General features: G+C 43.3%; 1 protein-coding gene across 1 annotated transcript in view; it reads left to right on the top strand.

The window, feature by feature from the left end:
* LOC126106191 (uncharacterized) overlaps nt 1-26,505 on the top strand; it is a 182,941-nt gene that overhangs the window by 145,975 nt on the left and 10,461 nt on the right. Inside the window, exon 6 of the mRNA XM_049912427.1 lies at nt 18,314-18,522. Within this exon, the coding sequence (XP_049768384.1) occupies nt 18,314-18,522 (209 nt within the window). The remainder of the gene's footprint in view (nt 1-18,313; nt 18,523-26,505) is intronic.

Below are 26,505 nucleotides of genomic sequence, written 5' to 3'. Positions count from 1 at the left end.
TTATGCCAGGCGTCGAAGGCTTGTCGGCGCAATGTGGGCAGAAGCAACAGCAGCAGGGTGCCAGTAGAAGAATCAAAGCACACCTTGTCCAAAACGCTGGGGAACATGGCTTTGGTAAACACAATAGAAGTTTGAGGATCTGTGAGGAGAGCTTGAGATTCCTCGTCGGAGGCCTGGAGAGTGACCAGGTTAGATAAGTTGATGATGCATGAGACAGTATTGATCCACGAAAAAAATCAGCGGGTTTGTTTTCTGTGCCTTTGATGTGGCAAACATTTGTTGTGAATTGAGAGATGCCGAAAGGGTGGGACCTCAGTAGGGTTGCAGAAAGCATCTGCTAGTCGTTAGTGATCAGTAAGGATGAAGAAAGCACTGCCCTCGATGTCGGGACGAAAGTGTTGACAGCTTCATAGACCACCAGAGGTTCCCTGTCAAAAGTAGAATATTTCTTCTGAGCTGTAGACAGTTCTTTTATAGAAGAAATGAAGGAGAGAAACCATGTTGCCTTTGTGTTGCTGTAGTACTGCCCCGCCGCGATGTCGCTGGCATCCGTAGTGATGAACAACTCGGCAGACGGGTCGGGATGGGTGAGTGTCACGGCATGAGCTAAAGAAGTTTTTAGAGCCTTGACTGCCTCCAGCATAGGTTCAGTCCAGTGAACTGGTTTAAGTTCTGAAATCTGTTTGCGCGACAGAGAGTCTGTCAGCGGAGCCTGCACGGCGGCGGCAGAAGGCAGATGCCGATGGTAGTAATTTATTGTTCCCAAGAAATGTCGGAGTTCTTTGTAAGAATCCAGAGGCAGCAGTGATGTGATGGCCTGCAGGCGAGATTTGGGAGGCAGTATTCCATCTTTGCAGATGGTGTAACCCAGAAATGTGAAAGAAGACTGGTACAATTGGAATTTGTCCTTGTTCACCTCGATGCTGCTGGAGTCCAAGGTCTGGAGGACCTTGGATAAATGACTTTCATGTTCCTCAGCCGAGTTGCTGACAATGGGTATGTTGTCCAGATATTCAAAGCAAAACTCGAACTGTCGTAAGATTGAGTCGATGAAACATTGCCATATTTGTGCCGCCTTTTTCAGGCCAAATGGCATGAAGTTGTATTGGAACAAACAAAGTGGCGTGATAATAGCTGTCTTTGGAATGTCTATCAGTGCTATAGGAATCTGGTGACAGGCACATTTACATTCAATAACACTGAAGATTGTGGCGCCCGATAAGATATGAGAGAAATCGTGTATGTTCGGCACTGGGTAATTGTCCATGACGGTACGAGTGTTTAAGTGTCTGTAGTCACTGCACATTCGGAAAGAACTGCCTTGTTTGATGATGAGGTGAAACGGTGAAGACCAGTTGCTGTCCGACTGTTGCAGGATACCTGCCTCCAAAATTTCGTTAATTTGCTGCCAGGCGACGGGCAACTTAATGGGGTTGAGGCATCTAACCTCGTGCCTAATAGGAGGGCCGGCAGTGGTAACTATCTTGTGTGTCATTCCGTCAGTGACTGAAGAAACTGCAAACTGCACACGAGACTCAGTAATGTTCTGACGTGAAGTTTTTGGCCGAGTGGGAAACAACGCTGTGTAACCGTTAGCGTGAGTGGGAAAAGGCAGAACGAATGTCACATTCCTATTATGTGAGCATGGCATGCACTTGTTTGGAGAGGTCAGTTGCGCACGCAGCGCGGTGCAGGTTGGAATGCTCTGCGATGGTCTGTTGTCAGCATTGTCTTGGGTAACCGGTGCAGGTGAGATAGGCATTGGTGATGAAGGTGGCTTCAATGTATCTTGGAAGGCCTGCTGGTCCACGATAGGAGGGGCCATACTGCAGCCCAGCACCACAGGCATAGGTGTGTTATTGGCAAGCACATGCAAAGCAACAGCAGATTGCATTGCCCTTGACGTGTCGCGAAAACACGACACGGCTTGCACAGTCGGTACCATGGAAATTAGTGGTAATGCAACGTGTGTGGCAGTCCTGTAAACTGGACCAGAGGTTAGAGGTACAGATTTGAAATTGTCCTCCTCAGAAATGATGCAGAAGGCTGGTGTGGCACACACAGGTGGAACGGTGGGAGAGGCGAGTGGCCGAACAGTCAGAATCGGGCCACTCGTGTGTATGGGGGGGAGGGGCGGGGGTGTTGGTACTTCGTGTGACAGGCTACAATCTGACCTTTATCAAAGTCGGAAATGTTATGGTACACATTTATCCTCCTTACACGAGGCATCACAACATTCCACCAGGCAACGCCAGTCAACTGCTGTTTGTGTAAGAGAAATTGGTTGGAAACTTTCCTCATGTCAGCATGTTGCAGGTGTCCCTACTGGCACCAACCTTGTGTGAATGCTCTGAAAAGCTAATCATTTGCATATCACAGCATCTTCTTCCTGTCGGTTAAATTTTGCGTCTGTAGCACATCATCTTCGTGGTGTAGCAATTTCAATGGCCACTAGTATATAACTTAAATAGAGAATGTATCATAATGTAAAATTGATTTGGGGTGCTTCAGCAACTAAAATACCCCAGCATTGGATAGGTGTAGCCTATTACACCGAAAGTTAGTTTTTTTTTTTTTTCCCCTCCTGTGTAGCTGAAATTTCAGCATGTTCCACAAGTTCCTGATTACCTTCAGTTTCTTCCAGATTTTCCTCTTCATGTGAGAACCCATAAAATTCCTGTTCAGTAGAGTATTAGTATCTTTTTCACTTCATACTTGATCTTCAATACTTGGAAATGGTAATGCTCCTTCATTGTATGGTTGAATAAATTCTTTCTGTTTCTTATTTTCAAAAATTCTTTGAATATACAGTCCTGGGGTACTACATTTTGTTTATTTTCTGGCATCCAAATCCTGAATCCATGGCATGGTGGAGAATATCCAATAAGAATGCCTTTATTCACCCTTGTGAATGGTTTAGGAGGACATTATTGTTTGGGTATGTTGACAAAAACCTTTACTTCCTATCACATGTACATCCTTTCACCTGCCCAATAATAAGATATTTTGTTGTTTTTGTGATTGCTCATAACATGATCTCTTATGTATGTCACAGTGAACATCAATTAAGTCCATGGACTTTTTGTTAAATTGTTTCCCAGCAACTGTGACCTTACATCATCTGTTAATGTTCTATTGAGCCATTCATCTATACCATTTGCTGCTGTGTAAAAGTCATAGTTACTTCATTCCAAATTTCTTCAGATTTATTGGTCTGTGACCATTTACATGGAACAGAACTCTATCATTTTCAGTGTGCTGCCTCACAGATAAGAATGCATGGTCAATCTCAAGCACAAGTGGTGTTTTTTTAGCTACAAATTCCTTAGCCAAATTTCATTGTTCATTATCTTTGCCCTTACTATAACTTCCCTTATGGCTTGAGTTGTTTTGACATCAACTAAGGTCATGATTTTGATTAAAATATGTTTGTGAATAGCTAAAAAATATTTATTTGGAGCCATGTGGTTACTTGCTCTGGAATCCACTATCCAGTTGTCACTATTCTTTATAACCATGCCACAGTAAGCATTCGTATAACAGCACCTCATTTCTTTCACTTTTTAAACTTTTATATTTTAGGACAATTTCTGGCTATGTGAGTGTCTTTGTGACACTTGTAAGAAAGAAAAGTACTTTTTGATGGTGTTTCTTTCTTTGTTTATTCCTTTACTTGTCACATTGTTCCACAAGTGACATTTCCCAGTGCCTTTGAGTTCCAGCAGTAGCTTTCAATGACAATGCAGAGTATGTATCTCCATTATATTCGTGAGCTCTAGCATCTTCAGCAAGCACATAATCTTTAATTATAGCATACTTAAAATCATTTGGCAAATTGCACAAACCCTAACTACTGCGTCCCATTTGGCTGGAAACCCATAGAGAATAGTCATTGCTAGATCTCCATCTTCAGTTTCATGAACAGTGCACACTAGATCTGCTACAGTTTAGTTTATCAGTCATAGCTAATTTTCCTCTGATTCACAGTTCATCCTTTAGAGAAGACAATATCTGTCTCAGCTGCACAGGGTGAAATCTGATGTCCTTAGAGGTGCATAATTTTAGGTTGTTGTTATGTAATCACCTTCTTTGCTTACCACTACTGGATACTCCTTGAACTTAATTATTTGAGGTACATATATATCTTTGCTACATTAATCTCCACCTGAAAGAAAGTCTGAACTCTTTGTGTGTCAGCGGTGGATAATGAAGTTAATCAAATCAAATTTATGTGGCTGAAACAGTTACTTGCTTTAGATAAAATGGTTTATTTTCACCACAAAGATGATGATGATGTGGCAGCCCACTGCACAACCATGCGAATGCTAGAACTACTATCATGGCTGACAGCATTCGCAGCACGCGCACACAGATTTACCATTGGCCAAAAGCCCAGCAACGGCATGGCACACACCGGATATGTGAAGACAAAGCGAGAGCTAGTGCGAGCCAGGCATCGCACGAAGGGCTGTCCTGCCTAGCTGCAAAGCACGTGGGTCAAGTGATCGCAGACTCCCCACATGTGCTAGTGCTAGGAGTCAGCTGTATAGACACATACCTGCGAATACATGGCTATGCGACATCTTGTGGAGTGTACACCCTCCGGATCGTGCACTGCTCCACCTCAAACCGTCAATGGTGGTCACACAATCGGCGATACACTATATCAGGCTGGATTGTATGCACCTCAATCATTGTAATAAATGTGTTAGCCTCAGGCTGGTTTTTCATTTGTATTCAGTCACCTTGGCCGCCTCTGAGCAAAGTGCGTGGGTGTGACTATAGGGTTGGCTCGTCGCACAAATAATCTTCAGCGGAATTTCGAGCAATCCTACTACACTGGTGACCCCGACATGATCTGAAGGCCAACGCGTGGTGACAAACTTTTCTTTTTATGGTACACCATGCCCCATGCCACGAACTGCTTATCTATGCTTATGATCTAACGCAATTGTCTCCCCCCCCCCCACGAACCACAGTTCTATGTGAACGGGAACTTAACAGTGATTTTTGTGTTAAAATTTTGTGGGAATTATATAGTATTGTGTATGATGGCAACCACAGAAGAGCTGGAAAGGAGTGTCCAGGACCTGCTAAGGCACAACCAGGCGATGGAGGCTAAGTTATGGGCACGAACAGCCTGCGAGGAGCTTCTGTCAAACCGGAAAACCCTACTACAAGCATGGGACGTATATTAGTTAGTCTGCTGCCATGCTGGCCACGCAATCCATTCCTGTGATTTAGCCAGGTGGAAGCAGTGTTCTATAGCTACAACGTGACATGTTAGCTTGTGAAATTCACCCATGTCATAAGCCAGTTTGGCCAGAATGCCACTGTCGAAGTGCAAGACATTATCACCGCCCTAACAACACAGGCTGCATATAAGTGGCTGAAGGATGGACTAATCCAATGTCTTTCAGCATCGCAGAAGCAATGGGTGCATCAGCTGTTGCAACATCAAGAATGCAGTGACAGCAGGCCCTCGCAGTTCCTGCATCTCCTGGGCCTGGTGCAGCCCCATATGCTCTTGGATTTGCTATTACACGCCATCTGGATACATAGCCTGACAAAGCAAGTACAAGCAGTGATTGCAGCTCAAGATTCCTGTGCCGCCAGCCCCGCAGCGCCCATACCCACCACCGCCAATGACACACAGATGACACCGGCTGTCATTCCGCTGCCAACTGTCACCGCATCACCGTGTGCACATCACCCCACCCCACCCCACCCCACCCGGCCAGCCAGTGCAGCAGCCTGAAGCAGCCCCACCACAGCCCCCAGTGGACTGTGATGTGCTCCGGCCTCTGCATCCATTTCAAATGCCCATTCTGCATGACAATTGCACCTTGCCGCCAACACCAAATGGGCGAGAACTCAGCTTGCCAGCTGCCACCTGCTGTAGTGACTGTCTCCAGCGGTCCTCCTCATCACTGAGCCATTACCAATTGAGCCCCGGACTTTGGCGCCCGAGTCACTGGTTATGTATCCGTCTGTGCTCCTTGGACTGCATCCGCACCGTGTTGCCTTCGCCATGTTGGGTGTCGAGGCAGGTTTCCCCCGCACTGGTCCCCACAATCGGAACTGTGTCCACACTGAGATGCCTCTGCCACACCGGGCATCAAGGCAGTCCTACTCCTGTGCCAGTTACTGTAACCGTTTCCCCGTCGAACTCCAGACGGTGCCCCCGTTCCACCGGACCCAACTGTCGCACTTCCGGGATTCCCATACTAGTCATGACGTCACAGAGCTCTGTGCTTATGGTGTGTGATGCTTCAGACAGTTCGGAGCCAGTGCTGCCAGCTGCTCCTGTCATAGCTGCTGCACGGGGGACATGCCCCCCGTGTGCTCTGTAGTACTACCTGCCACCACTGCCACTAACCGTCTGTGTGTGTGTGTGTGTGTGTGTGTGTGTGTGTGTGTGTGTGTGTGTGTGTGTGTTCAAAATTTTTAGGCATTGTGAACATGCCCTGTAAATGACAATATTGAAGATATAACATAATTTACAAAAAAATTGTTGTTCTGAGGGGTAGAAAAACATTACAGCTGGAAGGAATCCATTTGCTTTGTGAATAAAGACAAAATAAATAAACAGATGATAAATTATGGTTGCCCAGGGAAGAACAGTTTGGGTTCCAGAGAAATGGAGGAACATACAAGGCAATAATTACCTTATGGCTTATACTAGAAGATAGGATGAAGAAAGGCAACCTACATTTATAGCATTTTCAGACTGATACAGTGTTTCCAACAGTGTTGACTGGACTGCACTCTTCAAATGGTTCAAATGGCTCTGAGCACTATGGGACTTAACATCTGTGGTCATCGGACTGCACTCTTAAAAACTCTAAAGGGTTACACACAATTTGTGCAGAAACCAGATTTCAAGCTGCAAGAATTTGAGGATGTGACAGGAAGCTGTAGTTCAGAAGGGAGTGAGACAGGTTTATATTGAAACCATACAGTGAACAAGCTGTGAAGCAAACTGAGGAGAAATCTGCAAAAAGTATCAGGGAGAAAAACAAAAACTTCATGATTTACCAATGACATAGTAATTCAGGCAGTCAGCAAAGGAGCTAGGAAATGCTTAATGCAGTGGATAGTGTCTTCAAAAGAGGTAAGATGAATATCCACAGAAGTAAATCGAGGATAATAGAATGTAGCTGAATCAAGCTATGCTGATGGAAAGAGATTAGCAGACCAGACACTAACTACAGTAGATGAGCATTGATATTCAAGCAGCAAACAAACTGATGATCAACGTAGGGAGGATATGAAATGCGAAGTTTCAATAGCAAGAAAGAGTAGAAAAGGAAATTAATGTTTTATATTGATTTAAGTGTTAGGAAGTCTTTTCTACAGATATTGTCTTGAGTGTGGTCATGTATTGCAGTGCAACATGCACAGTAAGTAGTTAAGCTAAGAAGAGAATGGAAGCTTTTGAAATATGATGCTATAGAATAATGCTGAAGATTAGAGGGGGTTAGAGTTATAGATCATATTTTACGTTCAAGACTTTTGGAGATCAATTATCTCCTATATAAATATCAACATGGATTCCTTAGAGATGTTGTGAAATATGGCTCACACTGTTCCTTCACGAGATCGCTTTATGCTGTAGACAATGGTGCTCAGGCTGATGCTGTAGCATATTGACTGGTCAAAAAACAAAAACACACCAGAGTGGAAGTGAGTTATGACAGACCCAGCCACAAGCAGGTGAAAGGATTATGAGTTTCAAAGCAAAGCACAGTCTACTGGCACTGAAAAGTGGAGCCAGCTGGGTACAGTACATTATCAACAGCCGACGCTACAATACACTAGTGGAAGGATAGAAGCCTTTCCTTTCTTGCCACTGCAGAAGTGTTTAAAGGACATGCCTTAAGTGCTAAACATAGTCTGAAGCATATAAGTACTCAACTATTCATGTAATAAATGATTCTTGTCTCAATATCACAGCCTACACCACAAGCCTGTGACACTTGGAGCGACATCCTGTAATGGAGTACGGAGTCCACTGTTTGACCAGAAGACAGGGCAGCCTGTCCTGAATTGAGAGAGGCCCACCTGCTCACTGGATGGAGTTCACAGCCATTGTCACTTGTGCCGCCATGCTGTCATCGTGGCCACAGCCACAGCCAGACATGTCAGAGACGTCACTGACAGTGACGTTCCAGCAATGCCAAGCTCGGCCCCACTCTTTGCACTGTTAGCAATGCTGGATGTCTACTGTTTTGCATGAGAGGCAAATGGATGCCTCCTCCAAGCTGTTCCTGATATACTACGGCCAAGGCCATAATAAAGAAATTAACTGAACAAGTCTACTGCCATCCTGATTTCTCACTTCACTCTCTGTGAGTGACAAATGATGGGTCATTTAAAAATGCCATGTTCCTTTACTTCAGGAAGGCATTTTACACCATCCTGCACTGCTGTTTAGTGGACAACTACAAATGTACTGAGTATCACACCAGATCTGCATTGGATTAAAAATTTTGTTCCAGGTAGAACTCGACACATCACTCTTAATGGAACAAAATTGGCAGTTGTAAAGGTAATTTATGGAGTACCTAAGGATTTGTGATAGGACTGTTATTTTTACATTGTATAAAAATGATCTAATAGAAAGCACTGCAGCTCTTTAAGACACTCCACAGATGATACGGTTGCAGATAATAAAGTAGTAATGCCAGAAGGCAGTATCAGTTTGGAAGATGACCGGCAGAGGACTGACAAATGGTGCAGGCTGTGGCACATGAACCAGAACATAAATAAATGGAATATATTGCACATACATAGGGACAAAAATCCATTGATGTAAGACTACACTGTTGATGACAAATTGCAGGAATCTAGGAGTAACTATCCAGAGTGACCTCAGGTGAAATGAAATGACCACATAGAACAAATAGGTGGAAAAGTAGATGCCAAACTGAGATCTGAAGAACCTTAGGGAAATGTAAGTTATCTATAAAGAATGTGGTATACAAGTTGCTTGTTTGACTGATTCCTGAGTATTGTTAACCAATCTGGGATCCTTAGAGGTAGAAGTGATGTAAGAGATAGTGACAATCTAAAGAAGAGCAGCACATTTTGTCATGGTGAGAGCATTACAAGGATGCTCAACAAACTCCAGTGACAGTCACTACAGGAGATGTTGTGCATCATGGAAAGGTTTACTATTGAAATTTCAAGAGAGAAGACTTTCTGAGAAGTGTCAGACAACGTGTCACATCCTCCCATGCATATCTTGTGAAATTCCCTAATGAGAAAATTCGAGAAACTCGAGATGACACAGAGGCTTACTGACACTCGTTCTTCCCACACACCATTTGAGAATGGAACAGAGGAGGGCAGATGAGTAGTGGTACCAGAAGTACCCTCCACCAGACAGTGTCAGGTGACTAGCAGAGGTCAATGTAAATAGGTAGGAGATGGTAAATTTGGAGAATGTGGTAGTACTAAATTAAATTGGGAGAAAAAGACATTAATGGGACAATTTGAGTAAAAGGAAAGATCAGCTGATAGGAGACATTCTGGTGTAACAAAGTATTGTCAGTTTAATAGTGGAAGTAAGTGGCTGGGTAAAAATTGTAGAGGGAGACCAAGGCTTGAATGCAGTAAGCAGTTTCAAATAGATGTAAGTTGTGGTAGTTCTGCAGGGATGAAAAGGCTTGCAGAGGATAGACTAGCACGGAAAGCCATTTCGTACCAGTTTTTGGGCTGAAGATGATTACAAAGATAGTGGAAACTAGTAGTAGTGTTAAAATTTCAGAATGAGAGTTATTAGACCTTCAATTTATGATATTCTGCATTCAGTATAAGATCATATTGTCCTTCATGCTCAGTAGTAGCATACCTGCTCATATAATGGCTGGTAAGAGAGCTGTAAATACTGATACATCTGACAACTGGAAATGACTGTAGGCAGTGATTCCTCCCAGGGCAGTGACACAGCATTAATTAAAAATGACCACCCTTCCAAAGTACCATGTGGTTATAATTAAAGTGCAGCTACTCATGGAGGTCCAATACCCACCAGGGTAGCCTCGCCCGCTAACGTGCTGCTTCCTGGACTCAGGTAGGCGTGCCGGCCCCAGATCAAACCCACCTGGTGGATTAATGACTAGGGCCAGTGTGCAGGCCAGCCTGGATGTGGTTTTTAGGCGGTTTAGCACATCCCACTATGTTAACAATGGGCTGGTCCCCACGTTCTGCCTCTGTTACACGCGTTGCAGACATTTGAAACATGTCCGCACTATTTCAAGATTTACACTAGATGCAGACAGTTGGGGTACACTGATTCCATCCTGGAGGGAGGGGGGGAAGGCGTGGCGGCAAGAAGGGCATCCGGCTATCCCTAACACTAACATTGCCAAATCCGGTGTAACCACACCGACCCTGCGATCGCTGCGGGACTATGGCATCAGCGAAAGAAAAGAAAAGACTCGTGGAGGTCCAATGTGAGCTGTAATTGCCATAGGGCAGCGAAACTTTATAGAGGGCTAATGTGTTAATGCAGAAACTGATTTGTGCTCGAAAAGAAAATCATTTACAATTTTGGCCACCAGCTGCAAATCTGGCACTGTGAATGCTACAAACATGTACAGAAATATTTCCATATGTAATGGGTTAGGAATGGGACATTGGTAGTAAAGGCCAAACAAATGAGAGAGGCATAATGTTGATTTTATTATTAACTACTGTTTATACAATTTGTTAAATATGACCACTGTAAACATCATAGAAATGAAATGTTGCATCTGAAAAGTCACATGATCAACAGTTGGTTGCAGCAGTTCCCATGGAATCTGAGCAACATACTCCTGTGTACTGGCAGACCCCCCCTCTGGGTCCGGGGATTAGAATAGGCCCGAGGTATTCCTGCCTGTTGTAAGAGGCGACTAAAAGGAGTCCATCCCCCTCACGGGGGTAGTTAGCACCTGCGTCCGGAGACGGACGGTTCCACGACCTATAATTGTGGTCTTTTTGGTTTTTCACTTCTCGTTTCTTCCTTCCTTTGTTGGTTCCTTTCTTTGCTCTTCTCCACCTCACTGTCTTCCTTACTCTTTCCCTTGACTTCTCCTTGCCTTCTCATTGCCTTCTTCTCCTTGCCTTCTCATTGCCTTCTTCTCCTTGCCTTCTCATTGCCTTCTTCTCCTTGCTTTCTCATTGCCTTCTTCTCCTTGCCTTCTCTGGTCTCCGCCTTGGCGTTTGAGACAGTCTGTCCTCTTTCTCCCTCTCTCTCTTCTTTTTCCTCTTCTTCCTTCCTCCCTGTGCATGCCTGAAGGCCGACCCACACGTTCGCACGCGTAGCCGGTGACGGGGTAACGCGTAAGTCCCCGCCCTGGGTAGACATGTAAGGCACGCGCGTACCCCCTGGTAAAGGCCAGGCCCGGGGAGGGGTGATTGCCTGAGCTGATACCTTCTGACCATGCCGATTGGTCCCTCCGTCTGTTTCTCGGGAGGTGTGACCTGAGGTGTAAACATTCACCTAAGGCGGGAGTGCCCTCTGAGAGGGTCCCCACAAGGAAGGAGCGCGCCATCGGAGACGCTGGCAATCATGGGGGATTCCTCCGCAATGGATTCTACTCCATCGCTTTCGACTTCTGCCCAAAAATGGAAACGTGACCAGCCACCAGTGACAAAAGTACTACCGCCTGCCCCACAGTTCCGCGTCGTTTCTCGACCTGAGGACGGAAAGGACTTTTCCTCTGTCAACCCTTTCGTTATCCAGAAGGGCGTAGATGCCATAGCCGGATCTGTCAAATCTTGTACCAGGTTGCGTAACGGTACCTTATTACTAGAAACTGAGAGTGCCTTTCAGGCACAAAAACTGCTTCGGGCCACACTCCTGTACACGTTCCCTGTCCGGGTGGAGGCCCACCGAACTTTGAATTCGTCTCGTGGTGTAGTCTATACTAGCTCCCTCGACGGATTGACTGACGAGGAGATTCAATCTTTCCTCGCTGAGCAGGGCGTGACGGCTGTCCATAGGGTCATGAAAAAGGTCAACAATGACCTTGTACCGACCCGGACACTTTTCTTGACCTTCGATAGTGTTAAGCTGCCATCGCGCATCAAGGCGGGCTACGAGGTTATTTCTGTTCGCCCCTATGTCCCGACACCTACGCGCTGCTACCAGTCTCAACGTTTCAATCACACTCGACAGTCTTGTTCCAATGCGGCTAAATGTGTCACTTGTGGCAGGGATGCCCATGAGGGTGACTGTCCACCTCCGTCTCCTCGTTGTGTGAACTGTCGGTGTGACCATGCCGCATCCTCCCGCGACTGTCCTGTCTATAAGGAAGAACGCTGTATCCAAGAAATTCGGGTCAAAGAGAAAGTGTCCACCTCGGATGCTCGCAAGCTATTGGCTAGTAGGAAGCCCGCGCTCCTCCCAGCGGGGAAATACAGTACTGTCCTCGCCTCTCCTCGGACTACCAGGGAGGTGGCAACCCAGACATGCGATCTGACCTTCAGCACCACGGTCGTCCGTTCAGCCAGTGCTAAGATCGCGCGGTCGACGTCTCCTCTTCCTCCCATCACCCCACAGACACCAGCCCCTTCATCAGCTTCTGCTAAGACGAAGACCCCGAAGTCAGATGAACGGGCCTTCAAGAAGGAACCATCCCGTGCAGACTTCCTACGTTCCTCGACCACCCAGCCTTTGACCGGTACTTCCACCAAACGTCCTTCCAAAAAGGCTCATAGGAAGCACAGTTCTCCTTCTCCGCCACGGCGCATTTTTTCTCCCGCACCACCCAGCGGTTGCCGCCCCAGGCCGTCATCCGTTTCGCCTGGCCGCACCGCTGGTAGCCGTACGTCTGGCCGTTCACCGGCGGAGGAAGCTCCCCCTCCCGGCCATCCTCCCGAGATGGCCGATGAACCTATGGACCCAATGGACGATGACAGTCCACCTACTGATAGCGGCGGCGGTGCTCGCTCGAAGCCATGCCCTCAGCGGCCTTCGAGGTGACCCCTTTTTTCATCTTCCTTTTCTTACGATGGCACTTATTCACTGGAATATTCGCAGCATTCGCTCCAATCGAGAGGACTTGAGGTTGCTGCTCCACTTGCACCGTCCGCTCGTCGTAGCCCTCCAGGAAACGAAGCTACGCCCATGCGATCAAATTGCCTTGGCACACTACACCTCTGTGCGTTTTGACCTACCCCCTGTGGTAGGTGTCCCAGCTCATGGAGGGGTTATGTTGCTGGTCCGGGATGATATTTACTATGATCCCATCACGTTGCACACCGGCCTGCAGGCAGCTGCCATCCGCATTACTCTCCCCACTTTTACGTTTTCCTTTTGTACCGTTTACACTCCATCGTCATCTGCCGTTACCAGGGCAGACATGATCCAACTTATTGCTCAGCTACCTGCACCATTTTTGTTAACTGGAGACTTCAATGCCCACCATCCCCTTTGGGCTCTCCAGCATCCTGCCAAGGGGCTCCTTGTTAGCAGACCTTTTCAACCAGCTCAATCTTGTCTGCCTCAATACTGGCACCCCTACTTTTCTTTCGAACACATCTCACACCTATTCCCATTTAGACCTCTCTATATGTACTCCCCAACTTGCACGCCGGTTTGAGTGGTATGCACTTGCTGATACATATTCGAGCGACCACTTCCCGTGTGTTATCCATCTCCTGCAGCATACTCCCTCTCCGTGCTCCTCTAGTTGGACCATCTCCAAGGCAGACTGGGGGCTCTTCTCTTCCAGGGCGACCTTTCAGGATCAAACCTTCACAAGCTGCGATCGTCAGGTCGCACACCTCATGGAAGTCATTCTCGCTGCTGCTGAATATTCCATCCCTCACCCTACTTCTTCTCCACGTCGCGTACCGGTCCCCTGGTGGACCGCAGCATGTAGAGATGCTTTACGTGCTTGTCGACGTGCTTTACGCACCTTTAAACGCCACCCTACAGTGGCGAATTGTATTAATTATAAAACAATTACGTGCTCAGTGTCGTCGTATTATTACAGAAAGCAAGAAAGCCAGCTGGGCTGCTTTCACAAGCACTTTCAACAGTTTCACTCCTTCTTCTGTTGTCTGGGGTAGCCTGCGCCGGCTATCTGGCACTAAGGTCCACTCCCCAGTTTCTGGCTTGAAGGTCGCGAATGACGTCCTTGTGGCCCCTGAGGCTGTCTCCAATGCCTTCGGCCGCTTTTTCGCCGAGGTTTCGAGCTCCACTCATTACCACCCTGCCTTCCTCCCCCGCAAACAGGCAGAGGAGGCTAGGCCACCTAACTTCTGCTCCTCTAATCGTGAAAGTTATAATGCCCCATTCACCATGCGGGAACTCGAACACGCACTTGGCCGATCACGGCCCTCTGCTCCAGGGCCTGATTCTATTCATATTCAGATGCTGAAGAACCTTTCTCCTGCGGGTAAAGGTTTTCTTCTTCGTACATACAATCGCATCTGGATTGAGGGACATGTTCCCGCATGCTGGCGCGAGTCTATTGTTGTCCCGATTCCTAAGCCGGGGAAGGACAAGCACTTGCCTTCCAGTTATCGACCTATCTCGCTTACCAGCTGTGTCTGTAAAGTGATGGAGCGAATGGTTAACTCTCGATTGGTTTGGCTGCTCGAGTCTCGACGCCTACTTACCAATGTACAATGTGGATTTCGTAGGCGCCACTCTGCTGTTGACCATCTGGTTACCTTGTCGACATTCATTATGAATAACTTCTTGCGGAAGCGCCCGACCGCGGCTGTGTTCTTTGATTTGGAGAAGGCTTACGACACCTGTTGGAGGGCGGGCATTCTCCGCACCATGCATACATGGGGCCTTCACGGTCGCCTCCCTCTTTTTATTCGTTCCTTTTTAATGGATCGACAGTTCAGGGTACGTGTGGGTTCTGTCCTGTCCGACACCTTTCGCCAGGAGAATGGGGTGCCACAGGGCTCAGTTTTGAGCGTCGCTCTCTTCGCCATTGCGATCAATCCAATAATGGATTGCCTCCCAGCTGATGTATCAGGCTCCCTTTTTGTGGACGATTTTACCATCTATTGCAGCGCGCAGTGTACACGTGTCCTGGAGCGCTGTCTTCAGCGTTCTCTTGACCCTCTTTACTCCTGGAGTGTCGCCACTGGCTTCCGTTTTTCTGCCAAGAAGACGGTCTGTATTAACTTCTGGCGCTACAAAGAGTTTCTCCCACCGTCCTTACGACTCGGTCCCGTTGCTCTCCCAATCATGGAGACAACCAAATTTTTAGGCCTTACATTTGACAGGAAACTTAGCTGGTCTCCACATGTGTCATATTTGGCCGCCCGTTGTACCCATTCTTTAAATGTCCTCGGTGTTCTCAGTGGTATGTCGTGGGGGGCGGATCGAACCGTCCTACTTCGTCTATATCGGTCGATCGTCCGCTCCAAGCTGGATTATGGGAGCTTCGTATACTCCTCTGCACGGCCATCCATCTTACGCCGCCTCAACTCCATACAACATCGGGGTTTACGACTTGCGATCGGAGCATTTTATACTAGTCCCGTAGAGAGTCTTCATGCTGACGCTGGTGAATTGCCACTCACCTACCGGCGCGATATACTGCTTTGTCGGTATGCCTGTCGGCTACTGTCAATGCCCGACCATCCGTCTTATCGTTCCTTTTTTGACGACTCTCTTGACCGTCAATATAGGTTGTATGTCTCTGCCCTGCTACCCCCTGGAGTTCGCTTTTGTCGCCTCCTTCAACACCTTAATTTTTCACTCCCTGCAACCTTTCGAGTGGGCGAGAGCCACACGCCACCTTGGCTCCAGGCTCAGGTCCGCGTTCACCTTGACCTCAGCTCGCTCCCAAAAGAGGTTACCCCCGGTTCGGTCTACCACTCCCGTTTTTTGGAACTTCGTTCGAAGTTCATCAACATGACTTTCATTTATACAGATGGCTCTAAGACCAATGACGGGGTCGGGTGTTCCTTTATTGTCGGGGCACAAAGTTTCAAATACCGGCTCCATGGCCATTGTTCGGTCTTCACAGCTGAGCTCTTTGCCCTCTACCAGGCTGTTCTTTACATCTGCTGCCACCGACATTCTGCTTATGTCATCTGCTCCGACTCCCTGAGCGCCATCCAGAGCCTCAGTGATCCGTACCCGGTTCACCCTTTCATACACCGGATCCAATGCTCTCTTCAGCAGCTGGTGGAAGTCGGTTCTCCGGTTAGCTTTATGTGGGTTCCTGGCCATGTCGGTATCCCTGGGAACGAAGCTGCAGATGCCGCTGCCAAGGCTGCGGTCCTCCAGCCTCGGACAGCTTCTTGTTGTGTCCCTTCGTCCGATTTTAGCAGGGTCATTTGTCGGTGCATTGTGTCGCTGTGGCATGCCGATTGGGCTGCACTTACAGACAACAAGCTTCGGGCCTTAAAACCTCTTCCCGTGGCTTGGACGTCCTCCTCACGCCCTTCTCGGCGGGAGGAGGTAGTTTTGGCCCGGTTAAGAATTGGACACTGCCGGTTCAGCCATCGCCATCTGCTGACGGCTGCGCCAGCGCCGTTCTGCCCATGTGGGCACTTGCTGACGGTTCGACACATTTTAATGTTCTGTCCATATTTTAACACACTGCGTCTAGATCTTAACCTGCCAAGTACTTTCGATGCCATTTTAGCGGATGACCCACGAGCAGTTGCTCGTGTTCTTGGTTTTATCAATTTGACAAACCTCTCTCAGGACATTTGATGATGCTGTTTTTTAATCCTATGCCTGTCAGTCTGTCTTTTATCATGTTTTCCCTTTTAGTTGTTGTTGTCCACTTGTGCCTCGCGGTGCATTCTTAGAGTAGTCAGGGCGCTAATGACCATTGAAGTTGTGCGCCCTAAAAAAAAAAAAAAAAAAAAAAAAAAAAAAAAAAAAAAAAAAAAAAAAAAACTGGCAGATCAGGTACACAACAGACATGTCCCTGGTAAACACATTATTTTAGATATCCCAGAGCCTAAAGGTGATTTTTGTCGGCCATGTATTTGGAAAATCTCTGGCTGTTTGTGGGAGGTAGTGTTAAGCAGATTTTTCAATGGGTGAGCAACAGGAGGTATTGCCCCATTCTGCATTAAAGCAGTGGTTTCCATACAGTTGTGCTCTTCCAAAGCAAGAATCAGATGCTGTACAAGGAAGTCTAGATAATGTGCAGATGTCACAGTACACCTGACAGGCTCTATAGGTGTATACTTTTCAAAGAACAATGGACAGAATAGAGGTGCTCTTGAATCTACACCATAAGTCACATATGGTGATGCACAACACATGTTTCAACAGTATCCCAAATTTGGCATTTCTGTGTATTCAGTGCACTCTTTGGTGCAAAATGTACCTTGTCACTTCATAGAATATTACCCAGTCAAATGTCATCAACTTTCATCTGTGTCAGAAACTGAATGGAAGTTTTGGACCTTGCTGTGGATCATGAGGTTTCAACTGCTGCACCATAGGGATCTTTCACAGATATCAGTGCAATATAGGTGGCAAAAAAAATTTTGTACTGCTGGCCATGGGGTGGACAATTTTTAATGCATGAGCACTGGCACTACTTGGGGCATGAGCTGCATGATCAGTTTTGGCAACAGCAATCTTGTCAATAACTTCCACTGGGATATGATGCCTTCCCATTCCAGTTTGCCTGTGTTTTCAAATTTTATTGTCTACTTTAAACCTTTTAATGATATTCAGTCGCCATCCGCGGTGGTCTAGCAGTTCTGTCGCTGCAGTCCGGAACCGCAGGACTGCTACGGTCACAGGTTCGAATCCTGCCTCGGGCATGGGTGTGTGTGATGTCCTTAGGTTAGTTAGGTTTAAGTAGTTCTAAGTTCTAGGGGACTTATGACCTAAGATGTTGAGTCCCATAGTGCTCAGAGCCATTTGAACCATTTGATATTCAGTCTCTGCTCAGACAATACAGTCAGCAATACTTTCTCAATGCAGCTCTGTAATTAGTCCCATTCATATAACAGTTTCGTTAACAGCACGGTTTCGCTTCTTGATAGCTATACTGTTCACTCATGTTATGGCTTTTCAAATGACTACATGGATGTCTTTCTGTCATACAAACTGTGTACAGTACCAGGTTTACAACTGATGGCCAAAACTGGAACTAATTTTTTTCCAGCATAAATCAGTTCCAAATTAATGTATTGGTATATTTAACAAGCTTTAATGCACCACTGGATCTCTGTGAGTAGCTGCACTTTTATTATAACCATTCAGTATACTGTAGTGTGTCTGATCAGTAGTTAGAGCTATCAGTAGTCAGAGTTGAGTAGAGAATCATTGTATCACATTTTTCTTAGTGTCTCTGTTTACTTTGTTATTCAGGTTGATCAGGCTGCTGATGTCTGTAAGCAGAAAACGTGACCCTAACTGGCTGCTGTCAGTAGTGTACGAGTGTGTGACTTATATACCGTTTATAGAGGATGAAGAAGTACCGAACTCTACACTTCAGTGTATGTTGGATTTATGTCTTGAACTTGGTTTTTCAAACAATTTTATCATGTCAAGGATTTGGAGGAAATTCAGGAAACCAGGTATGTCTTTTGAAAAAAATTGCAAAATTACTAATTCTGTATATTGCTTTTGGGAATGCATCATAATTGTCAGAATTTTTTTAATTATTACACACTGATGATGACAGCCTACTAGTTGAGTCAGATCTGCTAGTGACCTCCACTAAAATATTTAGGTACTCCCTGACACTTTCAAATTATCTGTTCAACCCAAGTGACAAAAATGTGATATACTATGTAGTGATATGTTGGTTTCCACAAAGTTTCTTGTGCATGTTTCTATGTGTACTTTCCAGTTCTACTTCAGTGACATGTTAAATACAAAGAATTGAGCAAAGGTTCAGAGAATAAGATTAATCAACTTAAAAATGTATGAAAGTGGTCAATGAATGGCAAATATTTATGATGTGGATAGAAAACATTCTCTCACAAAATGTCAGCAGATAGAAAACCACAAAGACTTAAAACTGTAAGCTTCCAGAACCATGAGGTTTTCCTGGCATAAGCTGGGGAATGTTAGGAAAAGAGGAGTTACAGGGCTTAAGGATATAGAGTAAGTCACAGAAGTGGTCACCCTGAACCTTGGGCCTATGCTTGCTAGACAGGATGAGACAGAAAATTGATTGCAGCTTTTTTACTGTGCCTTTAATCCTTACTATCCTCTCTTCCTCCAACTCTTCCTTCTCTTCTTGTGGAAAGAAGAGGCTGTGGCCATAAAAGCTAGCAATGGTACATCTTTCTAGCCTCACATTTCAATGAGTCTGCTGTACGTGGACAATGTTGCTCCTCTCCTGCTTCAGTCAAATCCCAGAATTATCCACTGTTGTTATAACCGCATAGTCTTTGGTGACATGGTGACAAGAGTCAGTTGATGTGAAAGTTTACTGTATATTACACTGTCATAATTTAAAAAGCTATACTGGAGAAACCAGTGTCTCGGCCACAATTAGTGGTCTCATTCTGGATTTACTGGTGTGCTTTAGTTCTGTTGAGTCATTTATATTTTGACATTACTGCTCACTGAGCATGATGTTCCAACACATTTTCAGAGAGATAATTGTTATGATTGGTCTCTTGAGATAAAAGGAGCAGAAATTTTATTGTAAGTTGCTGCAGCAGAGGAAGTGGGAAGAGGTATACATTGATGAGACCAGCAGGCCTATACCAGAGTGCATGCAAGAGCAGAAGCACTTATATTCATATGGGACAACATAGAAAATCTGAGGTGGCGGAACCCTAGCAAGACTGCAGAAAGGAAATCAAATTTAACAAAATCTGTGTCTGGGCCAAGCAGTTGGATTTTACGAAACACTTGATCAGAGAAATGATGGAAGTAGTGAAACATCTTACAACATGAACAGAGAGAATGGATAGAAGCTTGCCTCATCCTGGCTGGCTGCCCACACAGCCCAACAGGCTGCACTGACAACACGTAACACGAGCACTACTGGTGAGTAACTTCCGCCACGTGGCCTGCTTCCAGCAGAAGGAAAACAGGAGCCCACACCTCATTCACCAATGACCACAAATCATAAGAAACAGTGCAAGAACAATAAATAACAGCAGCAGATCTCCACTCCCTCCATCATTGCAACCTATTTTGATTGAGTTCCTGCTCTGCCTGCCTCAGGTGAACGATCATTACAACCACCTTCTGAAATTATAACATAATATCATGCTCATTGAGCAACAGTGACAAAATACAAGTGACTCCACACAGCTAAAGCCCATCAGTAGACTCAGAACAAGGCCACTGTAATCGTGGCTGAAACTTTGGTTTCTCCAATATGGGTTTTTGATGGTGGCAAGGTAAAATACTTAGAAAAATTTGTGTTAACACTTATCTAATGTTATCTGAAATGTGACTGGTAAACTGCACCTTTTCATCTCTTTACGATTTACAGGTCTAGTTTTTTCTATCTTTAAATCTATATAATTAACATTTCACAAGATGTACAACATGTCTTCAAAAAGTAAAAGTTTTTTTTAATTTTGCAAGTGTTACATATAAGCTTTTTAAATTTTTTATGTTTTATTGTTTTTTATTTTGTTGGTATACATTTTAGAGGTATATGTTTGCATTTTAAGCTGTTTTCAATATTTAGTTCGTAGGCAGTTGAAAAGGTTACATGCAATTTCGAGTGCTTGCTAAAGTTTTACTTTTGAAAAATATGGATCAAAGAAAATGGTTCAGGAAAATCACCATGCGACCCATCAGAGGGGTTAGTGATGACATAAATGTATCCTTTGGCTCATGGTGTTTTGGACATGAAACATGTAGCAGCAATTTTTTTTTTTTTCAAATCGCTGAATTTTGACCAATGACAGTCCCATGGACATGGCTCAGCAATTTGCTGAGTGAAGTTGACAGTGATCCAGAACTTCTAAAGGAGATTATAACTGGGATGAAACATGGTTTTGTGGGTATGGTGTTGAAACAAAGACCCAATAGTCCCAACTGAACCTGTCTGAAAAGTCAACATAAAAAAAATTCAACAAGTCTGATCACACGTGAAGGTTCTTCTCACTGTTTTCGTTAATTACAATGGGACAGTGAATTGCGAGTGCATACTTTATGGTCATATGGTTAATAAGGAACACTAATTGGAAGTTAAGTGCCATTTGTCTCAATCAATCTGAAGGAAGTGACTAGAATTGTAGCAAAACCATTTGTGGAAATTGCATCACAACAATCCTCCCACACTCACCTCAGTGCTTGTTTATTTTTTCTCAAAAAACGAAACTACTATGTTGCCTCAGCCGCTGTTCACTGGATATGGTTCCTTGTAACTTTTTTCTTTTCCTGAGGCTGAAGAGAACTGTGAGAGGATGTCATTTTGCCACCATTGATGAGATCAAAACAGCATCACTGAAGGAGCTGGTCACCATAATAAAAAGAGTTCCAGCAGTGTTTTCGAGACTGGAAAAAGTGCTTGCATACGTGTAATATCTGAGAAGGGTTACTTTGAAGAGGACAAAGTTGATGTTGATGAATAAAGAAAGATTCTTTAAGAAAAACAAAAATTCTCATTATTTTACCAATCTAAGTGGTGCACTGGTTAGCACACTGGACTCGCATTCAGGACGACGATGATTCAAATCTGTGTCTGGCCATCCTGCTTTAGGTTTTCCACAATTTCTGTAGACTGCTTTAGGCAAATGCTGGGATGATTCCTTCAAAAGGACATGGCTGGCTTCCTTCCCCATCCTTCCTTTATCTGACGGGACCAATGACTTCGCTGTTTGGCCCCCCTCACCAAACCAACCAACCCTTTACTTTTTGATCACACCTCATGTGTGTAATTCAATAATTGTAAAGGGCACAAATATTTTATTGCTGTCCAGCAATTATCTTTCCTGAGTGGCACACAGTTTTGTTGGAGAGCCCTATTAAATTCCCCTCCTCAGTGACCCCCATATAAACATCAAGCTACAAACTTCCACATATCACACTCTCTGATTGTCCTACAGCAACATCAAACTTCTCACACACTATAACATAAAACCTCTATTAGAAACCAGAATTAAACTTAAAATCCACACATTTCCATTACCAATACATAACAAAATTAGGGCTAGAATATCAGTTTCTTTGCTCATTATTTCTCCTAGTTCAGTTTATTCAGAATTGAGTTCCCTAACATTTGAGCTTATGACATACAATCATCCAAAATGCCATTTTTTAAAAGATAGCCATGCTTTAGTCTTCATGATTTTTCTCTCTGGTTGTACTTCATGAAATATCTGTGTAATATGAACTCTCATTATGGTCTGCCAATGTATAGCTAAAATTGTCAAATGTTAATCAAATAAAACTTTTTATCAATTATGGATGAGGATCACTGTGACTGTGATCAATAAAGGTTTCAAGAAACCTTTAAATGTTAGTTAATTCCAAGTCCTACAGCTGATTTGCACAATATACATCAATGACACAGAAAGGAGTGAAATATTAGAAAATCTTTGACCATTTACCTAGTGATATGAAGAATCTAATACATAATAAAATTAACTTAAATCTAGATTGAAATTATATCTCCTCGACAACTCATCCTACTCCGTAGGAAGATTCTGAATTTGTAGCAATATGAGTGTCTAAGAATGAAAATGGTGTTAGAATCACACACAATAATTGTTACACTTGCAGCATCTTATGGCCTATACATCAGCAAAGGGAAGCAACTTCTAATGGCTTCCCTAATGAAGGTAGGTATTAGCACAGCTATCTCAGATGTGAAGTCCATATGTAGAATGGACCCTAATTTGGGTTTTGTCACTGTGACTGCAAAGAGTACTAACAATGGTGCAACTGTTAGATCAAAAATACACTTGGTGTAGTCAACATCTTAAAATCAAATGAGATGAAAGACTAAAAACTTAACACCATACTGTTTGAAACTGATTCTGACATGTATTTTCACTTCAACAGTTGCATTAATAATTTTAATGTGTTGTAGTAGTAGTAGTAGTAGTAGTTTATTCATCCAGAGACAATTTACATTGCATGGATTTCGTCAAAAAAAATACATAGTATATATATACACACATATAGGGTGAACAATACTATACAAAATACAGATGTGCATAGTAGACTATGTAACATCAGACCACATTGAAATAGCATGTACAACTTTGATTATTTACATTGATGTATGAGAAAGACTTTTTACATGGAATACACAGTTGATATTTAGATATAACACATACAATTCTAGCACTTTTGTACATATTATTTATTTAGATCATAGCAACAGTCAGATAAAAATTACTATTGGCACAGAGTACATAAATATGATGGTTTAGTATGGAGCTATTCCAGGTATTCTTTTACACTATAATAGCAGTTGGTCATTAAAAATTTGAATACTGCTTCTTTAAATGAAGACAATTTTTTTATTTCTTTTAACTTTACTGGTAGTTTGTTATACAATCTACTTCCTTGTATGTTTGTTTGTTTCTGCGCCAAAGCCTTGTTAACTCTTTTTATATGAACGTCATTGCACTTTCTTGTGTTGTAAGTATGTAGATCCGAGTTGGATTGGAAATTGTTAATATTTTGTTTTATATTAATTACGCTTTTCTGTATATAGAGGCACGGTAGGGGTAGAATATTCAGCTGTTTAAATAATTGCTTTGAAGGAGTTAGCCTTGAACTGTTGGTAATTATTCTAACAGCTCGTTTTTGTAGAGTGAAGATGGTTTTGAGATTTTTCTTACTATGACCCCAGAAGATGAGGCCATAGGTAATAGCAGAATGTATATAAGCAAAGTAAACAGCTCTGCTACATTCCCTACTACATACAAAGCTAATAACGCGTAAAGCAAAGCAAGCAGAACTTAACTTATGTGAGAGATACAGGATATGGGATTTCCAGTCTAAATTTTCATCTATATGTACACCTAAGAATTTTGTGGTAGCAACTCTCACAATTTCTTTATTTTGTATTCTGAGATCTAGATCAGAGTGTGACTTTGCTTTCCTGTAATGGATATAATTAGTTTTAGAGATATTTATGGTTAATTTGTTCACTTCAAACCAATTTTGCAAATATTCTATAACTCTGGTTGCAGATGTTGGCAATACCCGGTTTATGTCAGTTACTACAATGTTTGTGTCATCCGCAAACAGGGTTATATGAGTACCATTTACTGGAATCTTGATATCATTTATGTAAAGAAGAAATAGGAGAGGTCCTAGAACACTCCCCTGCGGTACCCCTATTGGCACAGTCTGAATATCCGATCTGTAAACAATACTTTGGTTTTTACTGTTTGTTGTTGCAATTTCTACTACCTGTTTCCTATTATGGAGATATGACTGAAACCACTTTTTAGCTACTCCTCGTATACCGACATATTCTAATTTGTCTAGCAGGATATCATGTTGGACAGTATCGAATGCCTTTGAGAGGTCCAAATTTATTCCTATTGTACTGTTGTTCTTATCTAGCCCCATTACAATATTTTCAATGAATTGGGTGATGGCTGACTCTGTACTCATTCCTTTGCGGAAGCCGTGTTGGTTTACAGACAATAGATTGAATTTCTCGAGGTAATTTGTAATTCTGTTTTTCATGACTGTCTCTATTACTTTTGAAAATACCGATAATAAAGCTATTGGTCTATAGTTTCCCACATCATGTATATTGCCCTTTTTATACAATGGTTTTACTTTTGCAATTTTTAATCGTTGTGGAAAGACGCCTTCCGAAAATGATATGTTTATGATGTGTGAGAGTGGGTCTGATATGACACTAGCACATCTCATCATGACTGAGCAAGGTATCTCGTCAATCCCTGAGGACATTTTATTCTTCATTGTTTTTATTATTTGATTAACTTCCAATTTGTTTGTGGGAGGTAGCAATAATGAATTCACACTTTGTTCTTCTGGGATTGATGTTCTACTAATCTTAGGACAATTTTTATGCAGATTGATTGGACTATTTATGAAGTAGTCATTAACGTAATTTGCTAAAGTACGATTTCTGACTAGCACACCTTGATCATCTTTTAAAACAAAGTCATCTGGATTTCTAACATTTTTGCTTGGGCCTATTTCTTTTTTTACTACATTCCATATAGCTTTTGATTTGTTTGCTGACCCAGCAATTACACTGTCATTGTGCATTGTCTTGGCTTTTTTGATCACCTTCCTGTAAATTTTCTTGTATGTCTTAACATAATCTGAGAAGTGTTCATCTTTGTTATCTTTTTTGAGTTGACTGATATGTTTTAGTGTTTGACTAGATACTCTAATAGCGGGTGTTATCCACTGGCTTGTGTTCCTAGGCATGACATTGATCTTTGTGAGCTTTTTTGGGAAACACATCTCAAATAGGGACATGAATGTACTAGAAAAAGCATTGAAAGATTCCTCGGTTGTAATTTGTGCAAAGACATCTTCCCAGGTTTCATTAGCTAACAACTGGATGAAAGTATTTACTTTTTCTGTATAGAAGTGTCTTTTGTATCCCCACTTATATTTCACTGCCTTGGGGATAGAGTAATTTATGTATGTTAATAGTGTATTGTGATCTGAAAGACCTAAGTTTACGTTTAGTGGCTCAGTGATACCATTCTCCATATTTGAGAAAATATTGTCTAAAAGAGAAGATGACAGTTCTGTTATTCTGGTGGCATCTGTAAAGAGTGGTTTCATGTGGAAGCTGCTGAGTATACTCAAAAGCTGTCTTTTTTCATCACTTTCAATTAACAGGTTAATATTAAAATCTCCACATAAAAATAATTTCACTTCATTCCTATAAAAAGTGTTTAATGCTGCTTCTATTTTTTTGAAGAATATGTTTTTGTCACCCAGTGGAGATCTATATACTGTAATGACAACTAGTTTTTCACTCTTCTCTTCAGTTTTTAACTCTATGGCACATGATTCAAAATGTTTTTCTATATTTAGATGGTCCAATTCTGTTTTCACTTTGAACTGCAGTCCTACTCTAGAGTAAATGCATACCCCACCATTTTTAAAAACACTTCGACAATAATGTGTTGCTAAATTAAATTTGTTTATATTTATGAGACTTAATTCACTAGCCTTGCACCAGTGTTCAGATAAACAAATACAAGAGACATCGGCAAGATTACTTAAAGCTACTTCTAGATCTAGTACTTTGTTTCTGAGGCACTGAATATTCTGACACATTATCCTGACTGTTTTGCAAGTATTTTTTCTTTTGTCATTACCTGGTAATGTGCTGCTTTTTCCATAGTAGTTGTGACTTATCTGCAAATTTTCTTGCTGATTTGTCACAATCTTTTCCATTTCTTTGTCTGAAGCCATAAAAAATCCTTATTTAATGATGTGGATGTACCTTGTCTTTGACTCCTCCTTAGGCAGTGTTGTGTTGCTGCAACTGTTGTTGATGGTTTTGTTGCTGCTGCTACTGTTGTTGTTGGTTCAGTTGCTGCTGCTGGTGCTTCTGTGGCCGGAGGTGGTGGTGGTGGTAATGGTAGTGGATGTGGTGGTGGTGCTGACAGAATTCT

Source organism: Schistocerca cancellata, chromosome 10 (genome assembly GCF_023864275.1).
Source record: "Schistocerca cancellata isolate TAMUIC-IGC-003103 chromosome 10, iqSchCanc2.1, whole genome shotgun sequence".
NCBI classification, from domain to species: domain Eukaryota; kingdom Metazoa; phylum Arthropoda; class Insecta; order Orthoptera; family Acrididae; genus Schistocerca; species Schistocerca cancellata.
The sequence above is the reverse complement of the archived record's forward strand: the minus strand, read 5'-3'. Positions and strand labels throughout refer to the sequence as shown.